General features: G+C 36.8%; 1 protein-coding gene across 2 annotated transcripts in view; it reads right to left on the reverse strand.

Moving 5' to 3' along the window:
• The window catches only part of MYOM1 (myomesin 1), a 125,622-nt gene extending 104,677 nt beyond the window's left edge, over positions 1–20,945 (reverse strand). For both annotated transcript variants that reach the window (XM_069468218.1, XM_069468217.1), the window contains exons 1-2: positions 20,632–20,945; positions 1,470–1,610 (exon numbers count right to left, since the gene is read on the reverse strand). In XM_069468218.1, coding sequence (XP_069324319.1) covers positions 1,470–1,610; positions 20,632–20,945 — 455 coding nt within the window. The remainder of the gene's footprint in view (positions 1–1,469; positions 1,611–20,631) is intronic.
• Positions 20,946–21,626: the final 681 nt, after the last annotated feature.

Genomic DNA, 21,626 nt, shown 5'->3' on the forward strand with positions numbered 1-21,626 from the left:
GTATGCAACAAATGTTAATTTCTTTCCCATCCTCTTCTCGGATTGTTAATACTATCAACACTACTGTGAAATGTTATTTTCAACACAGTAATAGAATATAGGAGAAGGATCCACATAAAATAAATAGAAGAACTAGAAATAGAACATAGAAGATCAGTTTTTATTATCATTTTCTTTTATCACAGTTTATTTTATAAATGATCATTTCTTGAGACTGGCCTGGAAGAGACAAAATGGTTTGGTGGGGACAGAGTAGGGAGAAGACATTAGGAGGGAGAAGCTTCATTTCACGCCCATCCAGGTGGAGAGGCATGTCGTATAGGCTAATGCTAAGTTGACGTGGTTTTTAAATGATTTTTTGAAACAGTGGCAAAAAATCTGGACACAAAATACTCCTCTAGCCTAGCCATCTCCTGCAACGAATACAAGTGGGAGTTAAAGGAGGCCAAATCTGGGCAAGCATACTTAACAATATACGGATGTTTCTCTGGAAAGTTCACTTTAAAAAATCATGGATATCAAAGATATCAGATAAAAAGCTAAAAATAGAATGTTGTTTATCCCCTTACGTTCCTAATTAGGTTTAGAGAACTTATGACATTAGCCTCTGACACAAGTCAGAAAGCAACTGTCAGAGGGCAATGGAAAGAAAGACACAGGGGAACAGACGTAGGTCACCAAAAGATCATGACTGAATTACTTCCTGACTTTCAATAAGGATCTACTTTTCCATGACATTTGCCCTGAGAGGATGGCCTCATTTAGAGTGTCACCTTAGCTATGGGAATAACTTTCCATTCAAAGGAAAATAAACAGGGGACCAGCCAGAAAGTTCCTGTTAAACTTTAATCTTGGTGTCTCGGACCAATTTCCTTTCAAGATTCCTTTGAACATTATTATCACCAAAAAAAATGTTTAAAGATAGGAAATTGGCATTACATAGACTTGTGACTTAGTGATTATTTTGTTTGCAGTTTGCCTCAAAGCAAATGCAATCTATCTTCATTGAACAAATATAAGCTAGGCATTCAAATTATGATTAGATTTTTTCCCTAATGAATAATAATTAAAACCACACTGACAACCAAGATGTTTTCCAGCTACCTAAACAAATCATGTTTTTTTTTTCAGTTCACACAATATTTTAGTTTTGAGCTTTTCTTTTTAGTGTTCAATCACTAGCATCCAAGGCTCTACTTCCCACTTAATGTCACTTAAGAAGCATTAAAATCTAATCTTTCTCTTTCATCATGTAGCCATCCTAAGTGATGGCAAGGATTTCGGAAAAAGAAATCCCTTTTTACAAAATTAACACGTTTCTTTTAGCACAGGGCTCCAAACTTCTTCAGATCTTTCTCAACCAGTAAGTATGGTAAGTGCTCAATAAATGTTAGCTGCTATTATGATTATTATCTAACAACATTTACTCCCCACTTTGTAATAAAGCCAGAAAGAAAAAGTACACTAACCGTCCCGAGAAAACAGGCACCATGTAGTCACTTGGTAGATTTTCTTTCTCTTCTCCAGACAGAAGGCTGTGCTTGGCTCTCTTTGTTTTGGTACTCAACTTGGATGAATAATCGTCTAACAGCAGACTGGAATCTGTAAGTCTGAAACAAACTCCCTAATGTTATTATAGACAATAACAAAAAATGCATTTAAAATATTCAGAATACTGACGAAAGAAAGTTTTAACCTGGGAGAATTTTTACAGAATCTTAGATCTCTAAGGTTATAATTATCTTTTATCTTTAGAAGTAAAGTGGAGTTAGAACGATCTCACATAATCCACTCTGTATAGACACAAAAGAAAAATAGTAAGAGTAATTTTACAGCTGCAGTAATTTCATGGCTTTTTCCCCTTAAAGTTTCAAGGGAAAAGAGTGATGCTTTTATAATAGTTCCACATACCTTTTGCTGTTAATGTAATGTTTAAAATTTAGGCAGTCTGCATAAATGGTTTTGATACACTGTGCATCCAAATCTTTTCTGGGGATTGTTAAAAATGCATACTTTTCTGGACAGGGAGCCTAGGCAATTCTGATGCAGGGCCCTAGGTTCACACTTTGAGATCTTTAAGTACTGTAGGTAGACTCCTGCATTTGAAGGGACACTGGGCTCATCAAACAATAATGTTAATATATTTTATGTGAACACATGGTGTCAAATGACTCAGAGATGTGTAGGGGCATGATAAAGTTCTGTCTGCCTATGCACGCTAGTGCAAATGTGCACTTGGAGGTAGTGTTCTAATAAACCAAAAAATTTACTGGGGAGGTGGAAAATACGAGAGCAGAGATTGCAGAGAAAAAGGATTGATGGAATGAAAAGTATGTCTTAATCTATATAGTTCTTGATTGAAATCTAATGCATTTTCATATGAACAGATAAAATTTGGCATAAACGTCAGGAGTTCATGGCCTGCCTGAAGTCAATTCCCGGACTCAGGGTAAAAAGCCCCTGATCCACATGGTAATGAAAGATTTAACAACAGGGGCCTGGATGGGAACTTTCTGCACTATCCTTGTAATTTTTCTGTAAATGTGAAACTATTCTAAAGGAAAAAATTAATGTAGAAAAAATCTGCTGGTCTAGAGAATATTTCAGGAGAAGATGAATGGCAATGATGTGGTGCAGGAAAAGCCCAGCTGCCCGGTGGAAGCAGAAAACCTTCAAACCATCCAAACCTTGACCACTCCTAATCTCTGAAAATCACCTGGAAAAGAAAAATGGATTGCCAAAATCAAAAGGCTTCAAGGAAGCACAGAGCCAGCAGTGGCTGCAAATCTGGGGGTGCAGGGTGGGCGACTGCCTTAACCCTCTGCGAGGTCCCATGGATGTGACAAACCTCTTCCTGCCCCATTATCCACCCCCTCCCCCCAAGGGGAGATATCTAGCTCCTTTTCTATGATCAGCATTAAAACTAAAGGTTAGAACTTGAATTCAAGCTTGTGGCTTGGTTACCAGTTGGAAGCCAGAGTGAAATTTGTTCCTGGCTGGCTGTTCAGGCAGCAGCAAAATGACAGCATTCTATACCCCCAGCAGGTCACAAAGAACAGGCTGTGCTTCTGCAGGTCCAAGATTAAAGTGGTATTTTCCTTCACCCCTTTATTCCATTACTGTAAAAAATAAAATTAACTGTGGGGCTTAGAAGTTTCATTTCTTTCCCCATTTCTAGAACAGTTGGATTTTCTAATTTCTCTCCTTTTTTTATGTTTTTGCTCTTTTTTCTTTACTTTCATTCTATTTTCTATAGTCTTAGTCTCATAAGCTCATATTTTTCAACATTGATTTACATCAAAATAGGAAATATGATTTGTCATTCTTTTCGTTGTGTTGTTCCTTTTTCTGTCATTTATCCTTTAAGACAAATTTTTTAAATGATGCATTTACTACCTAGAACATGCCAGAATGTGATTATTCCATTTTCACAGGTAAATAACAGCAGCTGATTTTTAACATATTGACTGCCACACTAGGAAAAAATGTTTTTCCTTGGGGCCATGGTGTTTTATTATGAAAATAGAATAAAAACTTCGAAAACAAAACGATCCTTTCTAATTTAATGAAAAATTTGTTATTTTTTATTATTTTCTATGTGTGAGTTATATCCAACTTGAAAAATAGTCCTTGCAGCTCCCAAGGTAAAGAGACATGTGAGTTACATATGCTTCACAAGGCCCTGGGCTCAAAACTAGTGTGAGTTAAATACAACTCACATGGCAGTTAGTGTGTTAATAGTTTAACTTTATGCTAAAGAATCATGGCACTTTCATTAGCTTCCATTTCATATTTCACCTGGAACAAAAAACTTCATAAAAAGCATTATGTTATGTGTTACACAGTATTATTTAGAAAATACAAGACCTCCACCTTTGTTATGTTCTCTAGAGTTTCTTCAAGCTTTTGATTTCTAATAAAAAAGAGTGTGTGAAGGATTAGATGTTGAAATACTATGAAAACAGATGACTTAGTAATGCTGTCATTTATTGAAGCTAGCAAACGAAACTAAATCAGAGAAACACAAAGTTTTAAGGAAGTGACTATGTAATAATCAGTGTAATTATTTGAAGAAAACCCATCAATAGTCTATTTTGTCATGATCCATGAACACTGAAGGCCAACATCTTACTCTGCTTAATTTTAAAGTTGAATAATGTTTTTAGAGAAGTTAAATAAAATATGTAGATTTTAAATTTCTTTAACCTAAATCAAATAGCTAAATATGGGCTTACTAACCTCTTGGGCTTTTAGTTGTATCTCAATTTTGAAAATAATCCCCTAACAACTCAATTTCTGAGTAGATACCAAACTTGATATATATGGATCTGTGTAGGTTTTTTATCTATTAAAAGTACACATACTATTCTTTATGTACTTAGCTTAAATCTTGAAACATTCAGAATTTTGATTTATGAAGGCAATCAAATTAAGCAATAGGTGAGGGTTGACTGGGTCCATACATGCATCCATGGACCTGTAACTGTGCCTAGGTACATCTTTTTCTACTCTGCTACTAATTTTGCTATGCCCTTGTTCATATGTCTACTGTTAACAGATTTTAAATAAATATCCTGGAGTATATGACATTATCACATCTATGGCCAGCAGAACCACAGAGAAGAGCTCTAGCCAAGGTACAGAAGGAACTATCTGGAAATATTCCAGGAACCCAGAAATAGGCTCACACCTGCATCTAATCCAAATACTGAACAGAAAATATTATAACCCTCTGCTCATGCAACTTCACAATAATGGTGAACAGGAAAAGCAAGAACAAACCATTTATAGAATTCCAGAACTAGAAGAGATCTCAGAGATATTTACACCAGGCCCCTGATTTTACTGATGTGGAGACTAAAGCTAAGGGGTCTTTGTAACTCACCCATGCTCACATGGTGAGTTGGTAGCTGAACTAGGACTAACACCCATTTTTCCTTGATTTTCTGGTTCTTGTTCTTTTCACTATACCAGTGTTTTCCAACTTTTGTGATCGAGTACTCTTGCTAAAAAAATATTGGGGTCATGCCACCTATATATATTTGTTTATTTATAAGTTCTATCCATATATTGCTGTATAAATATTCTCACTATGAAACATTCAATAGAAAAAATGTAAAGACCAAATCTATTTTTTTAAAAAACAGAAACATTAATATTTCTTCCTACACTCCTATGGCTTGCCTTTGTGGACTCCCCACTTTGGAGACCATAATATCATGTCACTCTGCCCATAAAGACTCTAATATCTATTCCTGAATTTATTCACATAAATTGAGGTTATGAAATCATCACAGTTCAGCTATAAATTAAGCATAAAAAACTCTTTAAAGTTTACATAAAGTAAAATGCTGGTCTCTCAAAGTTATGTTTATAATCACCATATAATTTTAGGAAACTGTTCCAGGTTCCCTATGATTAATAAATTTATTCATACTTAAGATGAGATCTACTTAATGGCTATATTATTTTCTGAAAATACTCAGAGCCTATTAGCATGTTTCAGAGAAATGATGCCCTGTGGGCACTGCCTTTGCTGACTGTGCTCCCAAAGTCAGTGTCACCCATTTCTCCATGTTCGAAGTTACACTGCATAATCGGTTTCTCTGTCTTTCCCACTGCTTGTGACTACTCAAGGAGAGAGATGGTCTCAGTCATCTTTGTATCCTCAGCATTGTGTCCGGTGCCTGACATTGCTTGATAAATGTTTATTGAATGAAGTGACATCAAGATTTATTTTTATATAATCATATACTAGCTCAGTGATTCTCAACCCTGGTTTCACATCAGAATCAATGGAGGAGCTAGTAAAAATGACTGCTACAGGAGCAGGATTTCTAGCATGGTGGAATGAATAGTTAGTTCATCAGTTCCTCTCCCCAGAATGCAATGGTAAAACAGGACACATTGTCAGAAACAACCAAACCAAGGCTTTGAAAATCAATCAAAGCCATACACTACACTGAAAAGTGGTATTTATTAAAAACAAAACAAAACAAAAAACCTACTGAACTTCACATATAAGCAGTGAGAGTCTGTGTGGCATTCCTGGCTAGGATTTTCCTAGCCCCCACTTCAGTCCATAAGGTAGTTCTACCAAGGTGGGAAAATGCCTGAGAAGGAGAGTTCACTGCCACAGGGGGCTGACTTGATTCAGACCAGAGCATAAAACCCCACATCCAGCACATCCCTATGTCCACTGTGAGTTACAGTAGCAATCTAGGTGACAAACAAACAAGGGAAGACCAGCAGCTCAGCTAACCTAAGGTTGCAATTGTGGTTGGGGCAAGCAGCAGATTGGCAGATCAGCCAGAAATTTACCAGGAAGATCCAGAAAATAAGATAGTCATAGGGGGCTTACATAAGCTCTCCATATCTGTGTAGGAGAAACTGGAGAAGGCCAAGTTGTCCACACATCACTGGCTTATTGTAAGCCTGTTCGCAAGTGCAGAGGAGAGGCAAGAAAGCCTAGAGTTAAGCAAAGCCAGGACTTACTTAAAACCACCTGCACTTTAACTGTGTTCCCAACTTACACATAGATCTATTGCCAGAGGGTGGAGGCTTTACTGTCTTGAGACTTTTGGGCACAATATCTGACCATTTATTGACTGGCCAGTTATCTATGCAAACACAGTGTGATCCCTAGGAATTCAGGCTTAAAAATGAAAACAGGAATTTAAAAAACAAGCAAAACTGAGCAGAGACATCAGCAGCCACACAGTGCAGGGTAAAGAGATTCTATCAATGTGTCCAGGCAAGTTATCAAACAAAACCAAAATACAGCAACAACACACTTAGGGGAAAATTCAGAATCCAGAATTGCAACAATATATTATCTGACATGTCCATTTTTAACAACAAAAACAAACAAAAATTATGAGACATGCCAAGAAATAGGAAAGTGTGATTCACACCAACAGAAAAGAGCAGGGAACAAAAATTTCCTCTGGGTGGTCCTTGATGTTGGATTTAGCAAAGACTTCAAAACAGCAATTATAAATATGTTCAAAGACTAAGGAAACCATGTTTAAAGAGTTAAAGGAATGTATTATAACAATGACCCAACAAAGAGAGAATGTCAACAAAGAGATAGAAATCATAAAATGAAATCAAATGGACATGCTGGAGTTGAAAAGCACATTGACTTAAGTGAAAATTTCTTAGAGGGGCTCAATAGCAAATTTTAGATTGAGGAAGAAAGAATCAGTGAACTTGAACCTAGAAATTATCCAATCTAAAAAACAGAGAGATAAAAGAATGAAGAAAATTTAAAAGATCCTGAGAGACGTGTGGGACAATAACAAACATACCAATATATGAGTAATGGCAATGCCAGAAAGTGAGGCAAAAAGGGGCAGGAAAATATATTTGAAGAAATAACAAACTAAAACCACCCAAATTTGATGAAAAATATTAATCTATGAATCCAAGATGTTCAACAAACCCAAGTAGAATAACGCACAAAGAGATACATACACACACCTAGAAATATAGCCAAACTGTTGAAAGCGAAAGCCAGATAGAAACCCTAAAAGCACAAGAGTAAAATGATTCATCACCCACAAGGGAACAATAATATTATTAATGGCTGACTTCTCATCAGGAAAAATACATTCCAGAAGGCACTGACATGATGTATTTAAGTGCTAAAAAATGTCAATCAAGAATTCTATATCCAAAAAACTATCCTTCAAAACTAACTGTAAAGATATTCCCAGACAGAAAAAGACAGAGAGAATTCATTGCTAGAAGACATGCCTTACAAGAAATGTTAAGGGAAATCTTTTAGGCTTAAAGGAAATGACACTAGACAGTATTTTGAACCCACGTAAAAAAATGAAGAGCACCAGAAAGTAAATAATTGGGTAAATACAAAAGACAGTGCATGTATACACACACACACACACATAGACATATATTTCTATTCTCTTAAACTCTTTAAAAGAAATAAGATTGCATAAAATACTTATCACATTGCATTGTCAGGTTTTTAATGTACATAGTTGTAATATATCTGACAATAGTACAAAGGAAGGGGCTAGGAAATGAAGCTGTATTAGAGCAAAGTTTCTATATTTTACTGGTATTGTTAGTTTAAATCTGAAGTAGATAGCAATAAGTTAATATGTGTACTATAATTCCTAAAGCAATCCCTAAAATAACACTCAAAGAATATAGTCAAGAAACAAAAGAATTAAAATGGTACACTAAAAAATCTATTTAATGCAAAACAGGACAGTAAAGGAGGAACAAAAGAACAAAAGAAATATGAGATATACTAAAAAAAAAAGACAACAAAAGTGTCAGACATAAATACAACCATATCAGTAATTTTATTCAATGTGAATAGAATAAAAATTCCAAGGAACAGGCAGAGGTTGTCATACTGGATGGGGAAAAAAGAGTTCATATTAATTCAATTATATGCTGCCCCCAGAGGCACACTCTAAAGACATACATGTTAAAGTAAAAGAATGAAAAAGCTACAACATGCAAATAGTAACCATAAGGAGATGGAGTAGCTATATTAATATAAAATAAAATACACATCAAATAATAACATCATTAGAGACAAAGAGGGACATTTCATAATGATAAAAGGGTCGATTCCTAAAAAAAAAACCATAAAAATTATAAATAAATATGTACCTAACAACAGAGCCCAACATACATGAAGCAAAAATGACTGAATTGAAAGAGTAAATAGAAAATTGAAAAATAATAGTTGGAGACTTCAATACTACACTCTCAATAATTAATAGAGAAACTAGACAAAAATCAGCAAGAATATAGGAGACTTAACACTATCAATCAACTTGAGCTAACTGACCTTTCTAGAATACTTCACCCAATGACAACAGAGTACTTGTTCTTTTCAACATTCTCAAGGAGAATTCATATGCTAGTCCACAAAAAAAATCTCAATCAATTTAAAAGGACTGGAATAATAGAAAGTATATTCCCTAACAATGGAAAAATTAAACAATAATCTACAACAGAAAGAAATTTAGAAAATTCACAAATATCAGGAAATGAACCACATACTTCTAAATAACCTATTAGTCAAAGAAGAAATCACAAGAGAAATAATAAAATATTTTGAACTACATAAAAACAAAACAACAACATATGAAAATTTATGAGACACAGGCTAACGCAGTGCTTAGAGGGAAGTTTAGCTTTAAGTGTCTATATTAGAAGAGAAGAAAGGTCTCAAACTCAAACTTCCACCAGAAAAAGCTAGAAAAAAGATTAAATACAAAACAAGCAGAAGGGAGATATAATAAAGATCAGAGTAGAATTCAATGAAATATAAAACAGAACTACAAATAGATAAATCAATGAAACAAACGTTGGTTCATTGAAAAGATCAAGAAAATTAGCAAGCCTTTCACTAGATTGACCATGAAAAATAGAAGGCACAATTATTAAAGTCAAGAATGAAAGAAGAGACATCACTAACAATCCTACAGACATTAAGAGGCTCACAAGAAAATAGTATAGATGCCTTTATGACAACAAATTAGACAACTTAAATAAAATGGAAAAATTCCTAGAGATTCAAATTACCAAAACTAACTCAAGAAGAAATAACAAGTATGAATAGACCAATAACAAGTAAAGAACTTGAATGAGTTAGTAATTTAAAATTTTCCCACAATGAAAAGTCCATGCCCAAAAGGGATCATTGATGAATTTTGTCAAATATTTAAAGAAGAAACAACACCAATCATTCCTAATTTTTTTCAAAAATAGAGAAGAGAACACTTTCCAACTCATACTATAAAGTCAGTATTACCTGATATCAAAGCCAAACAAAAACATTACAATAAAAGAAAACTACAGACCAATATCCCTTATGAACATGCAAAAATCCTTCACAATATATTAACAAATGGAATCCAGTAACATATAAAATATATAAAACCAAGCAAAGATTATCCCAGGAATGCAAGGTTGATTTAACATTTGAAGATCAATTAGTGTAATATACCATATTAATAAAGAACAAAAACCACATTATAATCTCAATAGGTGCAGAAAAAACATTTGACAAAATTTAGCATTCATCCATATTAAAAACTCTCAATAAAATGGAAATAGAAGGAAACTTCCTCAACCTGATAAAGGCCATCTATAAAAAATCTACAACTAATATCCCACTTAATTGTAAAAAACAGAATGCTTTCCTCCTAAGATTGAAACAAGGCAATGATATCTGCTGTTGCCACTTCTATTCAACATTGCATTGGAGGTTCTAGTCAGGGAAATTAGTTAAAAAAATAATTGAAAAGAAGTAAGTCTACCTTTCATTACAGATGATATAATCCTGCATGCAGAAAATCCTAAGGCATACACACACACAAAATGCTAGTACTAATAAATGAGTTCAGCAAGGCCATAGGATGCAAAATCCAAACTCAAAAATCAATTAACTTCTAAATACTATCAATGAATAATCCAAAAATAAAATTAAGACAACTCCATTCACAATAGCATCAAAAATAATAAAACATTTAGGAATAACTTTAACAAACAAGTACTGAAAATGACAACACATTATTATGATATGGGAAAGAAGATCTAAAAGAAACATCCCTTGTTCACAGATTGGAAGAGTCAATATTGTTAAGATGGCACATTTTTCAAAATTTATTGATAGATTAAACATGATCCTTATCAAAATCCCAGCAGTTTTTTCTTTGTAGAAACTGACAAAGTGATTCTAAAATTTATATGGAAATATGAAGGAACTACATAGGCAAAAAAAAAAAAAAAAAAAAAAAAATTTGTAAAAGAACTAAGTTTGAGGAATTACATTCACCAATTCCAAAACTTTTTATAAAGCAATAGTAACAGTGTGATAATGGCATAGGACAAGCATATAGGTTAATGGACCAGAATTAAGACTCCATAAATAAGCCCTTAGTTACATTTATGGTCAATTGATCTTTGATAAAGGTGTCAAAGAATTTAATGGGGAAAAGGATAATCTTTTCAACAAATGGTGCTGGGGCAATTGTACTGTATATTCATGCGTGAAAGGGTGAATTTAGAACTTTATTCAACATCATGCACAAAAAATAATTCAAAATGGATTACAGTTCTAAATATAAGAGCTAAAATGATAAAACTCTTAGAAGGAAAAATAAGAGAAACTCTCTAAGGTGTTGACTTAGTCAAAGAGCTCTTAGATATAACACCAAAAGCATGATTTGAAAACAAAAAACTGACAAATTTTATCAAAAGTAAAAAATTCTGGTCTTTGAAAGACACTGTGAAGAGAATGAAAAGAAAAGGCACAGAATGAGAGAAAATATTTGCAAATATATCTGATAAAGGACCTGTGTCCAAATTATTTAAATAACTGTGACAATTCAATATTCATAAGAAAAAATCCAATTACAAAATGAGGCTGGGCATGGTGGCTCACACCTATAATTCTAGCACTTTGGGAGGCTGAAGTGGAAGGATTGCTTGAGGCCAGGAATTTGAGACCAGCCTGGGCAACACAGCAAGACCCCATCTCTACAGAAAATAGAAAAATTAGCCCGGTGTGGTGGCACACACCTGTACTCCCAGCTACTTGGGAGGCTGAGGCAGGAAGATCCCTTGAGCCTAGGAGTTTGAGGGTGTGGTGAGCTATGATAACACCACTACACTCTAGCCCAGGTGACCAAGCAAGACCCTGTCTCCAAAAAAAAAAAAAAAATAGGTATTTCATGAAAGAAGATATACAAATGGCTAATAAGCACATAAAAATATGGTCAACATCATTAGTCATTAAGTGAATGCAAATCAAAACCACAATAAGACTCCATTACATACCCACCCACTATAATGGCTATAATAAGAAAGACAGAAAATGATAAATGTTGGCAAGGATGTGGATAAACTAGAATCCTCATACATTGCTGTGAGAATGTAAAATGGTATAGCCACTCTGGAAAACAGCTGAGAATAGTTTCTTATAAAGTTAAACATAAACTTGGCATACAACCCAGCTGATATTTTAGAAAGTACAAGAGAAAGTTGATTTCAAACATTATGGAACAATCACTTTTCAGATTGTGTTATATGTTATAGTACCACTGAACTCTTCACAAGTTTATTTCTTAACTTTCTGTAGCAATTTTATTTATTCAACAAAAAACTTATTGAGCATCCACCATGTGCAAAATACTGTGCTCGACACCAAGGTGAGAGTAGGATATGAAAATAAATTTAAAACTCTTGTTTTCTGAGAGCTTTACAGTCTGGTAAGGAAGTAAATCTATCATGTCAGTCAAGGAAGAAAGGATGGGAGAACGCAAGGAAGGCAGGCAGATAAGCTGAAACATCAGTGCAAACAAATTTTGAATTCACGGGCTTGAGGGGGAATTTCTATCTCGGGTTATCAGGGAATCCTTTGCGGAAGAGGTGGACATTGAAAAATGGGTAGGATATCCCACAATCACAGACAGGTATGTGCTAAGGCTTGAAAATAAAATCTCTGTTTTTATTGCTGACTTACCTATGTATTGTCATTAGACTTTACTGAATGGCCACAAAAGAGCTGAATGAATTTTTATTATTCTAATTATGTTTTCTTAAAACTGCATCTTTATGAAGATTTACAACCTAGTACTGTTACGTATACACAACATGCTCAGCTGTTTAGCAGAAGAGAGAAAGAGGCCATGGCTTTAAAGAACTTTGAGTCGGCTTCCTCTTGGCTATCTTGGCTCTCGTTAGCTACTCCTCCTCAGGGCTTCTGGTATCTGAAGTTCCATCTCTTTCATCTTCAGGACCCTGTGGAGAGTCACTTGGAGTTTGTGTTCTCTTTTCTCCTTCTGACTTTTCTATTGGCCACCATTCCTCCTCCTTGAAAAACAAAACTTTTCTTTGGACTTTTGTTAAAAGGTTGTTTTGGATCTACTTTTGATTTAGAGCAGCTTCCTTGTGTGCTCCTCCTTTGATATGGGCATCCTGTTGGCCTCAACATTTTCTACTGACTTTTCAATTCTTCTGTTTCCCGGTCTTGACACATGGAAGTTTCAGGAGAACATCAAAGTTAGTGGACAAGTAGGAGGCTGAAATGAATCCCTTTGTTGCTAATAAACTTTGCAGAAAAAGTTTCTTGTTAGATACAAACATGAATTTAGTTACATCACCCTTGAAATTTACTGATGTGTAGTAATAATAAATAATTGTCCCTTGGCTTTTCTTTCTTTCTTTTTTCTTTCTTTTTTTTTTTTTTGCATTATTTACCTTACACTTATCTCTTTTTTTCCTCTCCATTTCACTCTCTTGGCCAAAGAAATATTTCATTTTGAGTTTTCTAAAAACTACTTGACTAGGAATACAACCACAATTTCCCCCATCTATTTATTGCTTTATTTTTTCCATGGTTTAAATTTCCACTGACAAGTAACATTTTGCTCTTCTTTTCAGAAACTTTTCACAGATGATGTATAGCCATGATCTAAATGCAAATACCATGGGGGCCTGGACCACTTGTTAACATGAATGTAGAGCAGTCACATGTTCTAGAAATGGATAGGTAAGACACTGAGAGAGTTGAATCTCTTGTGATCCTTATCTATATTCATCTTTCAGCTTTTATGCATTTCTGACTATTTCAGAAATTAATTTAACCAGACTAGATTATGGCCCATTTTGAAGCAGGAATAGAGTTTGCTCGATATTTCCTAGACATTATAGTATACAAGACTCTTGACAAAATAATATCAGGAGATGCCTTCTGGAATCTAAGACTGTTTCTTTGTAGATTGAATTGGCCTGGGTTTGTAAAAATTAGTCTTATTAACTTATTTACAAAGCAGCCCAGATATCCACATCCTACCCTACTTTAGGATGGTCACTGGGGTTGACTAGACATTGCATGAAAGTTACTGTACTCATTTGAGGTGCTCTTGATTTTTCATTTCATCTAGAAAGACTGCTGTGGAAAGTCATTCAAGCCTATTGCAATGGCTCCCTTGGGCTTCCAAAGTCTAGAGATCTTCGTGGAGAAGCTCAGTTACACCCCACTGCCTGGCCAGCAGGAAGGTGCTGACTTTGTGGAGGCCAAGGCCCTATAGGGACAGAGCTAACATTTCACCTCTGAGCCCAGGGAGGTAACAGCTTTGCCCTTCCTCCACCTTTGGCTGACTCATTATACTCCCACTCTATAAGAGGACATGCCTTCCTTCTCACAGCATGATTCACCTGCCTAGAGAAGATTAATGCCATTCTGGAAGTATCTCATGTCATCTAAACCTGATTTAATCTGCATAAGAGCCTGACAAATAATGTTTTCAATATAAAATCAAGCACAGCAGACAAAAAATGAATCACATCTTTCTGGGCCTCAGTCTACTGTATCTGTGAAAGGAGGGGCTTAAATTAGATGAACTGTTGGTCCCTTCTTGCTTTAATATTCCACAGTTCTGTGAACTTGGTATTACCAGGAGTGAGACTCCTATCTCTCTCTCCACAAACAAGCCCTGTGTTTATAGTGGAGAGAGTGGGAGCGACTGGTACCTGGTGAGGACACTCTCCTTGGATTTAGGGTTGGTCTTTGGGATTCAGAACATAACTCAATGGCCTTTTATTAGATTTCTGCTTTCATTAGATTTTCCTCTGACCTCCTACCACATAGGAAGTAACATGACTCATCATTCTCTTAGTACTTAAATACTGGAAGACAAACACCAGAATATTTTATTGATTTTTGTTACCCAGGAACTATGGTGCTTTTTCCATATATATAATAATTAAAATGTACTTAGAGGAGAGCCAATAAGACCGTTTCCAGAGGAAAAAAAGGTAAGAATACAAAACCTTGATACATCAGCAGTTTGCTAAGCAAACTTCATTTCCCATAATAGTCTATCAGCTCAATATTTTTTTGTAATTCAGATTCAGCCATTTCAATCTATAGATGGACTTGAATCTCCATACAACTATGGTTATTTCAAGATGTTTTTCTTACTAAATACCAGAAAAATACTAACAACAGAATAAGGTATTTCTTAAACATGACATGAAATCTTGGGGAATGGAGAGTAAGTAAATGGTTCTACCATCATCATACCACCTTAAGGGAGTCTCAGAAGATTCATTGTATACAAAAAAATCTACAAAGACCTTTTTGCAGCTTCAAAATTCCATGGCCAAGGTGCTGAGGAGCTCGGTAAGAAGTCTGATGGAATTAAGAATTCAGCGATAACTAATTGATCCAAAAATCTGGCCACTGCTCACCACATCCTCCCTTACAGCACATCTGGCCCTGGCTGGGCTGCAGGATTAGCCTCCTAAGCAGGGGGCTCGCTTCTGCTTTTGCTTTGTAGTCTACTCTCCAAACAACAGCCACGGTGATCCTGTTATGACTTAAGTAAGGTCATGTCACCCCTCTGCTCAAAAACATCATGGCTCCTCTCTTTAACTCAGAATAAAGACTCCCTTCAGTAGCCTACCAGCCCTCGGTGTTCAGCCCTTCCCTGTCCATCACCATTCTGCCGTCTTCCCACCTAGGCTTTCTGTCACTCCCCTGTTCCCTCACACTGGCCTTGATGCCGTTCCTTGCTGTAAATCCTTGCAGCGGCTGTTCCTGATGCCTGATGTCCCTTTCCCCCAGATAACTTCATGGCTAACTCCTTCAGCTCTTTCCTGTCTTTGCTCAGATATCACCTTCTCAATGAGGCCTGACAGCCCTCTTGAAAATTCCAACCTGCACCCCTGCCCCACCTACCGGATCTCTCTTAGCCTATTCTGTGTTTTATTGCTTCCATAACATTTATTACCTTCTGGCATAATATATAATATTACTCAATACAATTCAATATACTGTGATATTGTGAATTATCATTTAGTACATTATCCCAACCACCTAGAGCAGTGCTCAGCACCCAGGAAGAACTTAGTAAATACTTACTGAATGAATGAATAATACCACCTAAACCTCTCTGAGTGTCCCTCATGTGCCAGCTACTACACTAAACATCCTACACGATTAGCTCTTAGGCCTCACAACGTGAAGGACAATCATTTCCCTCATTTTACAGAAATGGATATGTAAAAAGCCAACATAACCCCAAGCCAACAGCTGAGGTCAGGACACAAAAATGTCCACAAGGCAGTAGATTTCTTTATTTCTTTGGTAACAGCTTTTAACAGTATATTGGAGTGGGAGATGGAACAAGCTTTCAGGTTCGCCTCCCACCCCAGTCCCTGCTGTTTTTAGTGGTCTTTATTTTTAGCATTGGTATCCTCTGTCTGAATTAGAACTGGTTTGAATGTTAGTATGGTCTTCACAAAGTCTAGCAGTTTCAAAAGAGAATATTATCTGGGCAATATGTGGGGGGAATTGATAATGTGACACAGGTGTAGGTGAGAAGCACGGTTTAAAGGTTAGGGTGCCCTGGGAGAGAGAGTCCCTCTAGCCTCGGTGTCATCCCCAAACTAGTGTCTCTTAGGGTCCTTTGGAAATCTCTATGTTTCATTCTAAACAGCAGGTTAAAGTATCTGTTTGGTCCCAGCCTTGGCATTCAGGATCATTCCTCAGATTTTCTTTCTTAGAATTTGGGCCCTTCTGTCTGTTGCTCCCTGCCCTAACTCTTGGTTATTTTGGTGCTCAATAGTTTCTCTGCGAGAAGAGTAAATAAAAGGGAGCATAATGCAAAACTATGTATTGATGCTACAAGAAAAATCTGGTAGCAGTGTGGTCAAGGGGAGATGCTGATTTTAATTGGCATCAGCACCTGCAGGAAGTGAGGGACTTGGGTAGGATGTGGGCTCAAATCACTACTCTGCCACTTCTTAGCGGATGAAGAAAATCCATTTAGTCTCCTTGATCTCCAGTTTTCTCACTTGTAAAATGAGGATAATACTTCTACTGCTCAGGGTTGTTGTAAAGACTGATAGTATAGAGGATGTGATGTTGAACTGCATCATATGGGCTGAATTTTAATTTGTTTAGAATAAGACAATTACATGCCTACCATTACCACGGAGGGTTGAGAAACAACTCTAAATCCTCCTGTCATCCAAAAAATCTGCTGTGTTGTTCTCTGGTTTTTGAAAGTTATTCATTCCTACTTATCGAGTATAACAGAGTATTCCTTTTTTTTTTTTTTTTTTTGAGACAGAGTCTCATTCTGTTGCCCAAGCTAGAGTGCCGTGGCATCAGCCTAACTCACAGCAACCTCAAACTCCTGGGCTTAAGCGATCCTCCTGCCTTGGCCTCCCAAGTAGCTGGGACTACAGGCATGCGCCACCATGCCTGGCTAATTTTTTCTATATATATTTTTAGTTGTCCATATAATTTCTTTCTATTTTTAGTAGAGACAAGGTCTTGCTCTTGCTCAGGCTGGTCTTGAACTCCTGAGCTCAAATGATCCACCCGCCTCGGCCTCCCAGAGCGCTAGGATTACAGGCATGAGCCATTGCGCCCGGCCCAGAGTATTCCTTTTATAATTTCCATCTTAATGTGTGATCCAGCTTACTCAAAAGAATGGAAGGTACTCCTGCTTTCCATAATAGCACATTTTCTGGAAACATTTGCCTTATTTAATCCCAAGTCCTTATAATATTGGCATTAGGAAAGAGGTCCTCAGGTCACACGCTGGACTGTCTGGTCTTTATTTGTAGACGTTCTAGAGCAGTGCTTCTGACCTCCGTTGAGTCATAGAGTTCTTTGAGAATTTGATGAAAGGTACATTACTTCTCTCCAGAAAAATTCTCATCTGTGCATAATTTTTCACATAATTTTAGATTGTACAAGACTCTACTGAAACCCACTCGTGTAAAGAAGTTAAGAACCCTGGCTTCATGTTCACAAAGTGGTCATGAGTACCATTTCTCCTTTAATCCTTGATAATATTCATTGATTATTAACATAAGACAATAATCTTGTCATTCTGAGAGTTTTTGTTTTCCTGTATTATTTTCTTTACTTTAGTTTTTTTCTTCACTGTGAGCAAGAGTAAAGGCATTTAGAATACGCCTTCTAGAATTTGTTTTACAACCCATGGCTCGGAATACAATTGGTAACTGATCTGTGCTACAGTCACATTGACACTGAAGAAGCCATTGTTGCTAAGACTCACTAAGGTCAGCCAAGCCCTGAGCACATACAAATCTCCATAGTTTCCACTGAACACTGAACAGCTAACTACAAAGCAGCAGCTAAAATTAGACCAAGCCTGGTTCTCACATACACTCCACAAGGTTTCTAATCTTGGGGGTTTTAATCAACAATACTGTTCTCAGTCAAAAGAGAGTTATTTCATTTAGCAGGGAAAAGTTGTTTCATTTTGAACAAGCTAAAGCACAACCTAAAGGAATTATGAAGACTTTGAAGTGTTCAAAAATATTATCTGCACCTGTTAGTTCTAGGTCTAAAAAAAGAAAGACCAAAATACCTCCAGGATTGGGTTGGCTTTCTTTGTCTTTCACACTGCATTATACAAGGGAAAAAATACCGGCATTTTCTTCCCCCTCTTGTTTCTGGGTCAACATGTTTTTACCAAGAAGTCTGAATTGTTCAAACATGGCAAGCCACTAATAAATACCTACTTACATGAACATGCATAGTAGAAAGAAACAAGATATGAGGTTGAACACAGAAAAATAATTACAATTCCATTCTATAGAAAGTTTACCATCTTTAGATTCTACAGCACTGGGGAAGTTAAATAAGTACGCAGGAGTTACGTGAACAACTGTATGTTAATGAAAATACCCATCTTCTATAGACCCGGCACAGACAGTCCAGGCAAATGGATATTTAAAATATAATCCTCCTCTATTACGAGACAGCTGCTTTCCTAAATGAGGTTCTTAAATGTTTCTGTGGAACATTTTTCAAGGGAACAAAATGATGCTGTCACATATACATGATGTTAATTCCTCCCAACTTTTCTTTGAAGCAAGTGCTAAAAGAAATGAATTTGCTTTAGTGACAATATTTCCATATTTGTAGCCAACGTGAGATCCTCACAAATATCCCATGGCAGAATATGACCTATGAAACTGAGATTGCAAAACGATCCTGCTCCATTTTAAATGGAATTTCAGAATGTTGCCATCATACATTCCAGGTAAACCCCAGCAGACGCTGGCTCCGTTACTGAATCTAGCAGAAGCTCCCAGGAGGTCACTGTCACTGACAAAGTGATGGCTGTTGATCAGGTGCTGCTAAAACCCAAAAGAGATTTAGGAATTTCTGCCTTTGGAAACCTTCCTCACTTCTATTCATACAAACCACTCTATTATTTCCTCAATAACTTTTTAGATTCCCAGAGTAAAGCACCCTTTGCAATTGCCCTACCAGATATTTTGTGGACTTAAATTTTGTAAGACTTAAAATCATATTATCTTTGTAGCAAAAAAAAAAAAAAAAAAAATGCTAGATGCTTTGGAGAAGAGGATTAGGGGTAGCAGATGGTTATTTACCACATAGCCCAGAAATGTCTATGTTTTGAAGATCAGCAATTCCTTCTGTGGACTATAGATAGATTTTTAATAAAAGCTACGTGTATCTTGCAAATGTTTTTTAGTCTCTATGAAACATTTCATTCCGAATATTGAGAAAATAAAAATTGCCTTAGTCTGAGAAAGGAACTATCTGCCAACAGTCATTATGCTAGAACTATAGGCACAGATAGGCCAGCTGCAAAGCTAACAGGAAACGACATTTCTCCCAGGGACATTACTGCTTGTAGTGTTACGGTAGCCTCCTTCTTTGAGTGACTACAGCACTGAGAAATCTTCTTCTCTCATATCAAAGACTATCAGTAAGTTTGCTGTTTGAAATTTTGTCAGTAACAGCGAAACAGCTCACTCTTGCCTAGAGGACCTCAGTTGCTTGTTGACACAGAAAAGCAGCCTCAATTCCCATTCCAGGTGAGGAGGCCCTGATAAGGGATTTCTGGATACAACCGTCCACATGAATCTTAACTTTATTGTTTCTAAAGAAATAGTGCCCTGGGTTCCCTTTGCAGACAAGACCTGCATTTAAATTCCACTCTTCCTAGAATCCTAAAACAATCCTCTAGTGTATAGTCTTCCACATGGCATTGGGTAGATAAATCTAATTTTGTTAGCATGCAAGTTTGTTCCTATTACGAGGCTGACTGAGATAGGGGCATGTTTTTATAAAATGCCCCAGGTAAAGAAAACAATCTGCTGCTTAAATAATAGCTCAGAATTTTAAGTATTGGCTTTCAGATATTGAAAAACTAGAAGATACCTCTGCTGTAGTTTCATTCCCCGTCTGTACTTGTGGATTTTAAATTCTGTACTGGCTTCTCATCTAGGCAGAAACATTCTGAGAGCCAGGAAAACTGCTGTGAGTATTGAAATGATATTTTCTGGCCCTGCTGCTGCTAAAGTAACCTGTGGCAAAATTTCCCTGCTTCTAGAAATAGCACAGTTGGCAACTCAAGCAGGGCTGTGATTATGAAGCTCTTTGTGCATCTCAAAGAGACAATAAAGGAAAGTAGGTAGACACAGGTCCCAGGTTCCCAAACCAGGCCTGTCTCTACACCTGGTTTGAATGTAGGGCGTCATATTTAAGAAGTGATTTGGGAGGGTTATTCAGAACACACGCCTCTTCCCTAACGTTGGAAGACTCTTTTGACATACCCACGGGAGTAGCCATAGTCATAGGCTGAGGCTGCCTTCCGACTGACTTCAGAACTCAGGGAGGACTGCGCGGTCCCAAGACTGTAGGCCTGAGAGGCCTGGTGCTGGTAGGAGGAGGCGGACGCCTGGCTGAAGGCCTCTGATTCCTGGCGGTGCGCGGCTGAGGAGCGGGTGCTGTAGGCTGTGGAGCCTTGGGTGTAGATGGCAGAACGCTGCTTGTCCTGCTGGTAATGGCTCACAGTGCTGCGAAGGTCCTTGTTGCGGTAGCTGAGATCATAGTGCTGGTGGGATCTCTGATAAAACGGCAAAGCCATCATGTGCCCCTTGAGGGAAATGGGCAACCTGCAAGAAAACAGTAATTTCTGAGTGGACTATTAAAGAACAAAATCCATCGTACAAGTCATCTAAAACCAATGTGTAAAAATTAATACTCTTATCTTCTCCAAAGAGTAAATGGAAAATGATGTGAAGTTTAGTTTAAATAGTTATTCAATAAACTCCCCACGTCATAGCCCAGATGTACTGTTTCTTCTTTTTTTAATACGAGAGCTATCTGGAAAGTATCCAGCCATTGTTAATGTAACGAGAATGGTTACATGGCTGGATACTTTCCGGACAGCCCTCGTGTATCTAGAAGGTCTTTAGAAAGTTTTTCTACTTTGGCTACTGCACTTTTTCTGCAAACCCCTCATAATACATATTTCTAATTTTCTGGCATTTCATTTTGAGGGGGCCTTCATTTGGGAGAATATGTAATGATGGAGAGTGATGTGGTGTTCATTCTCAAATACTTAGTGAGCAACCTGCTTTGAGCCTGGGACTATTCTAGCACCGGAAATACAGTGGTAAACAAGACAAACAAAATCCCAGCTCTAATCACCTGTACAGAACTATATATTCTACTGCAGGCGATAGACAATAGAGAAAACAAATAAGTAAAGTATGAGATATGTTAGAATGTGCTAAGTGCTACGGACAAAAATAAAGCAGGGAAG

The sequence above is a fragment of the Eulemur rufifrons genome, chromosome 5 (genome assembly GCF_041146395.1).
Source record: "Eulemur rufifrons isolate Redbay chromosome 5, OSU_ERuf_1, whole genome shotgun sequence".
Classification (NCBI taxonomy): Eukaryota; Metazoa; Chordata; class Mammalia; order Primates; family Lemuridae; genus Eulemur; species Eulemur rufifrons.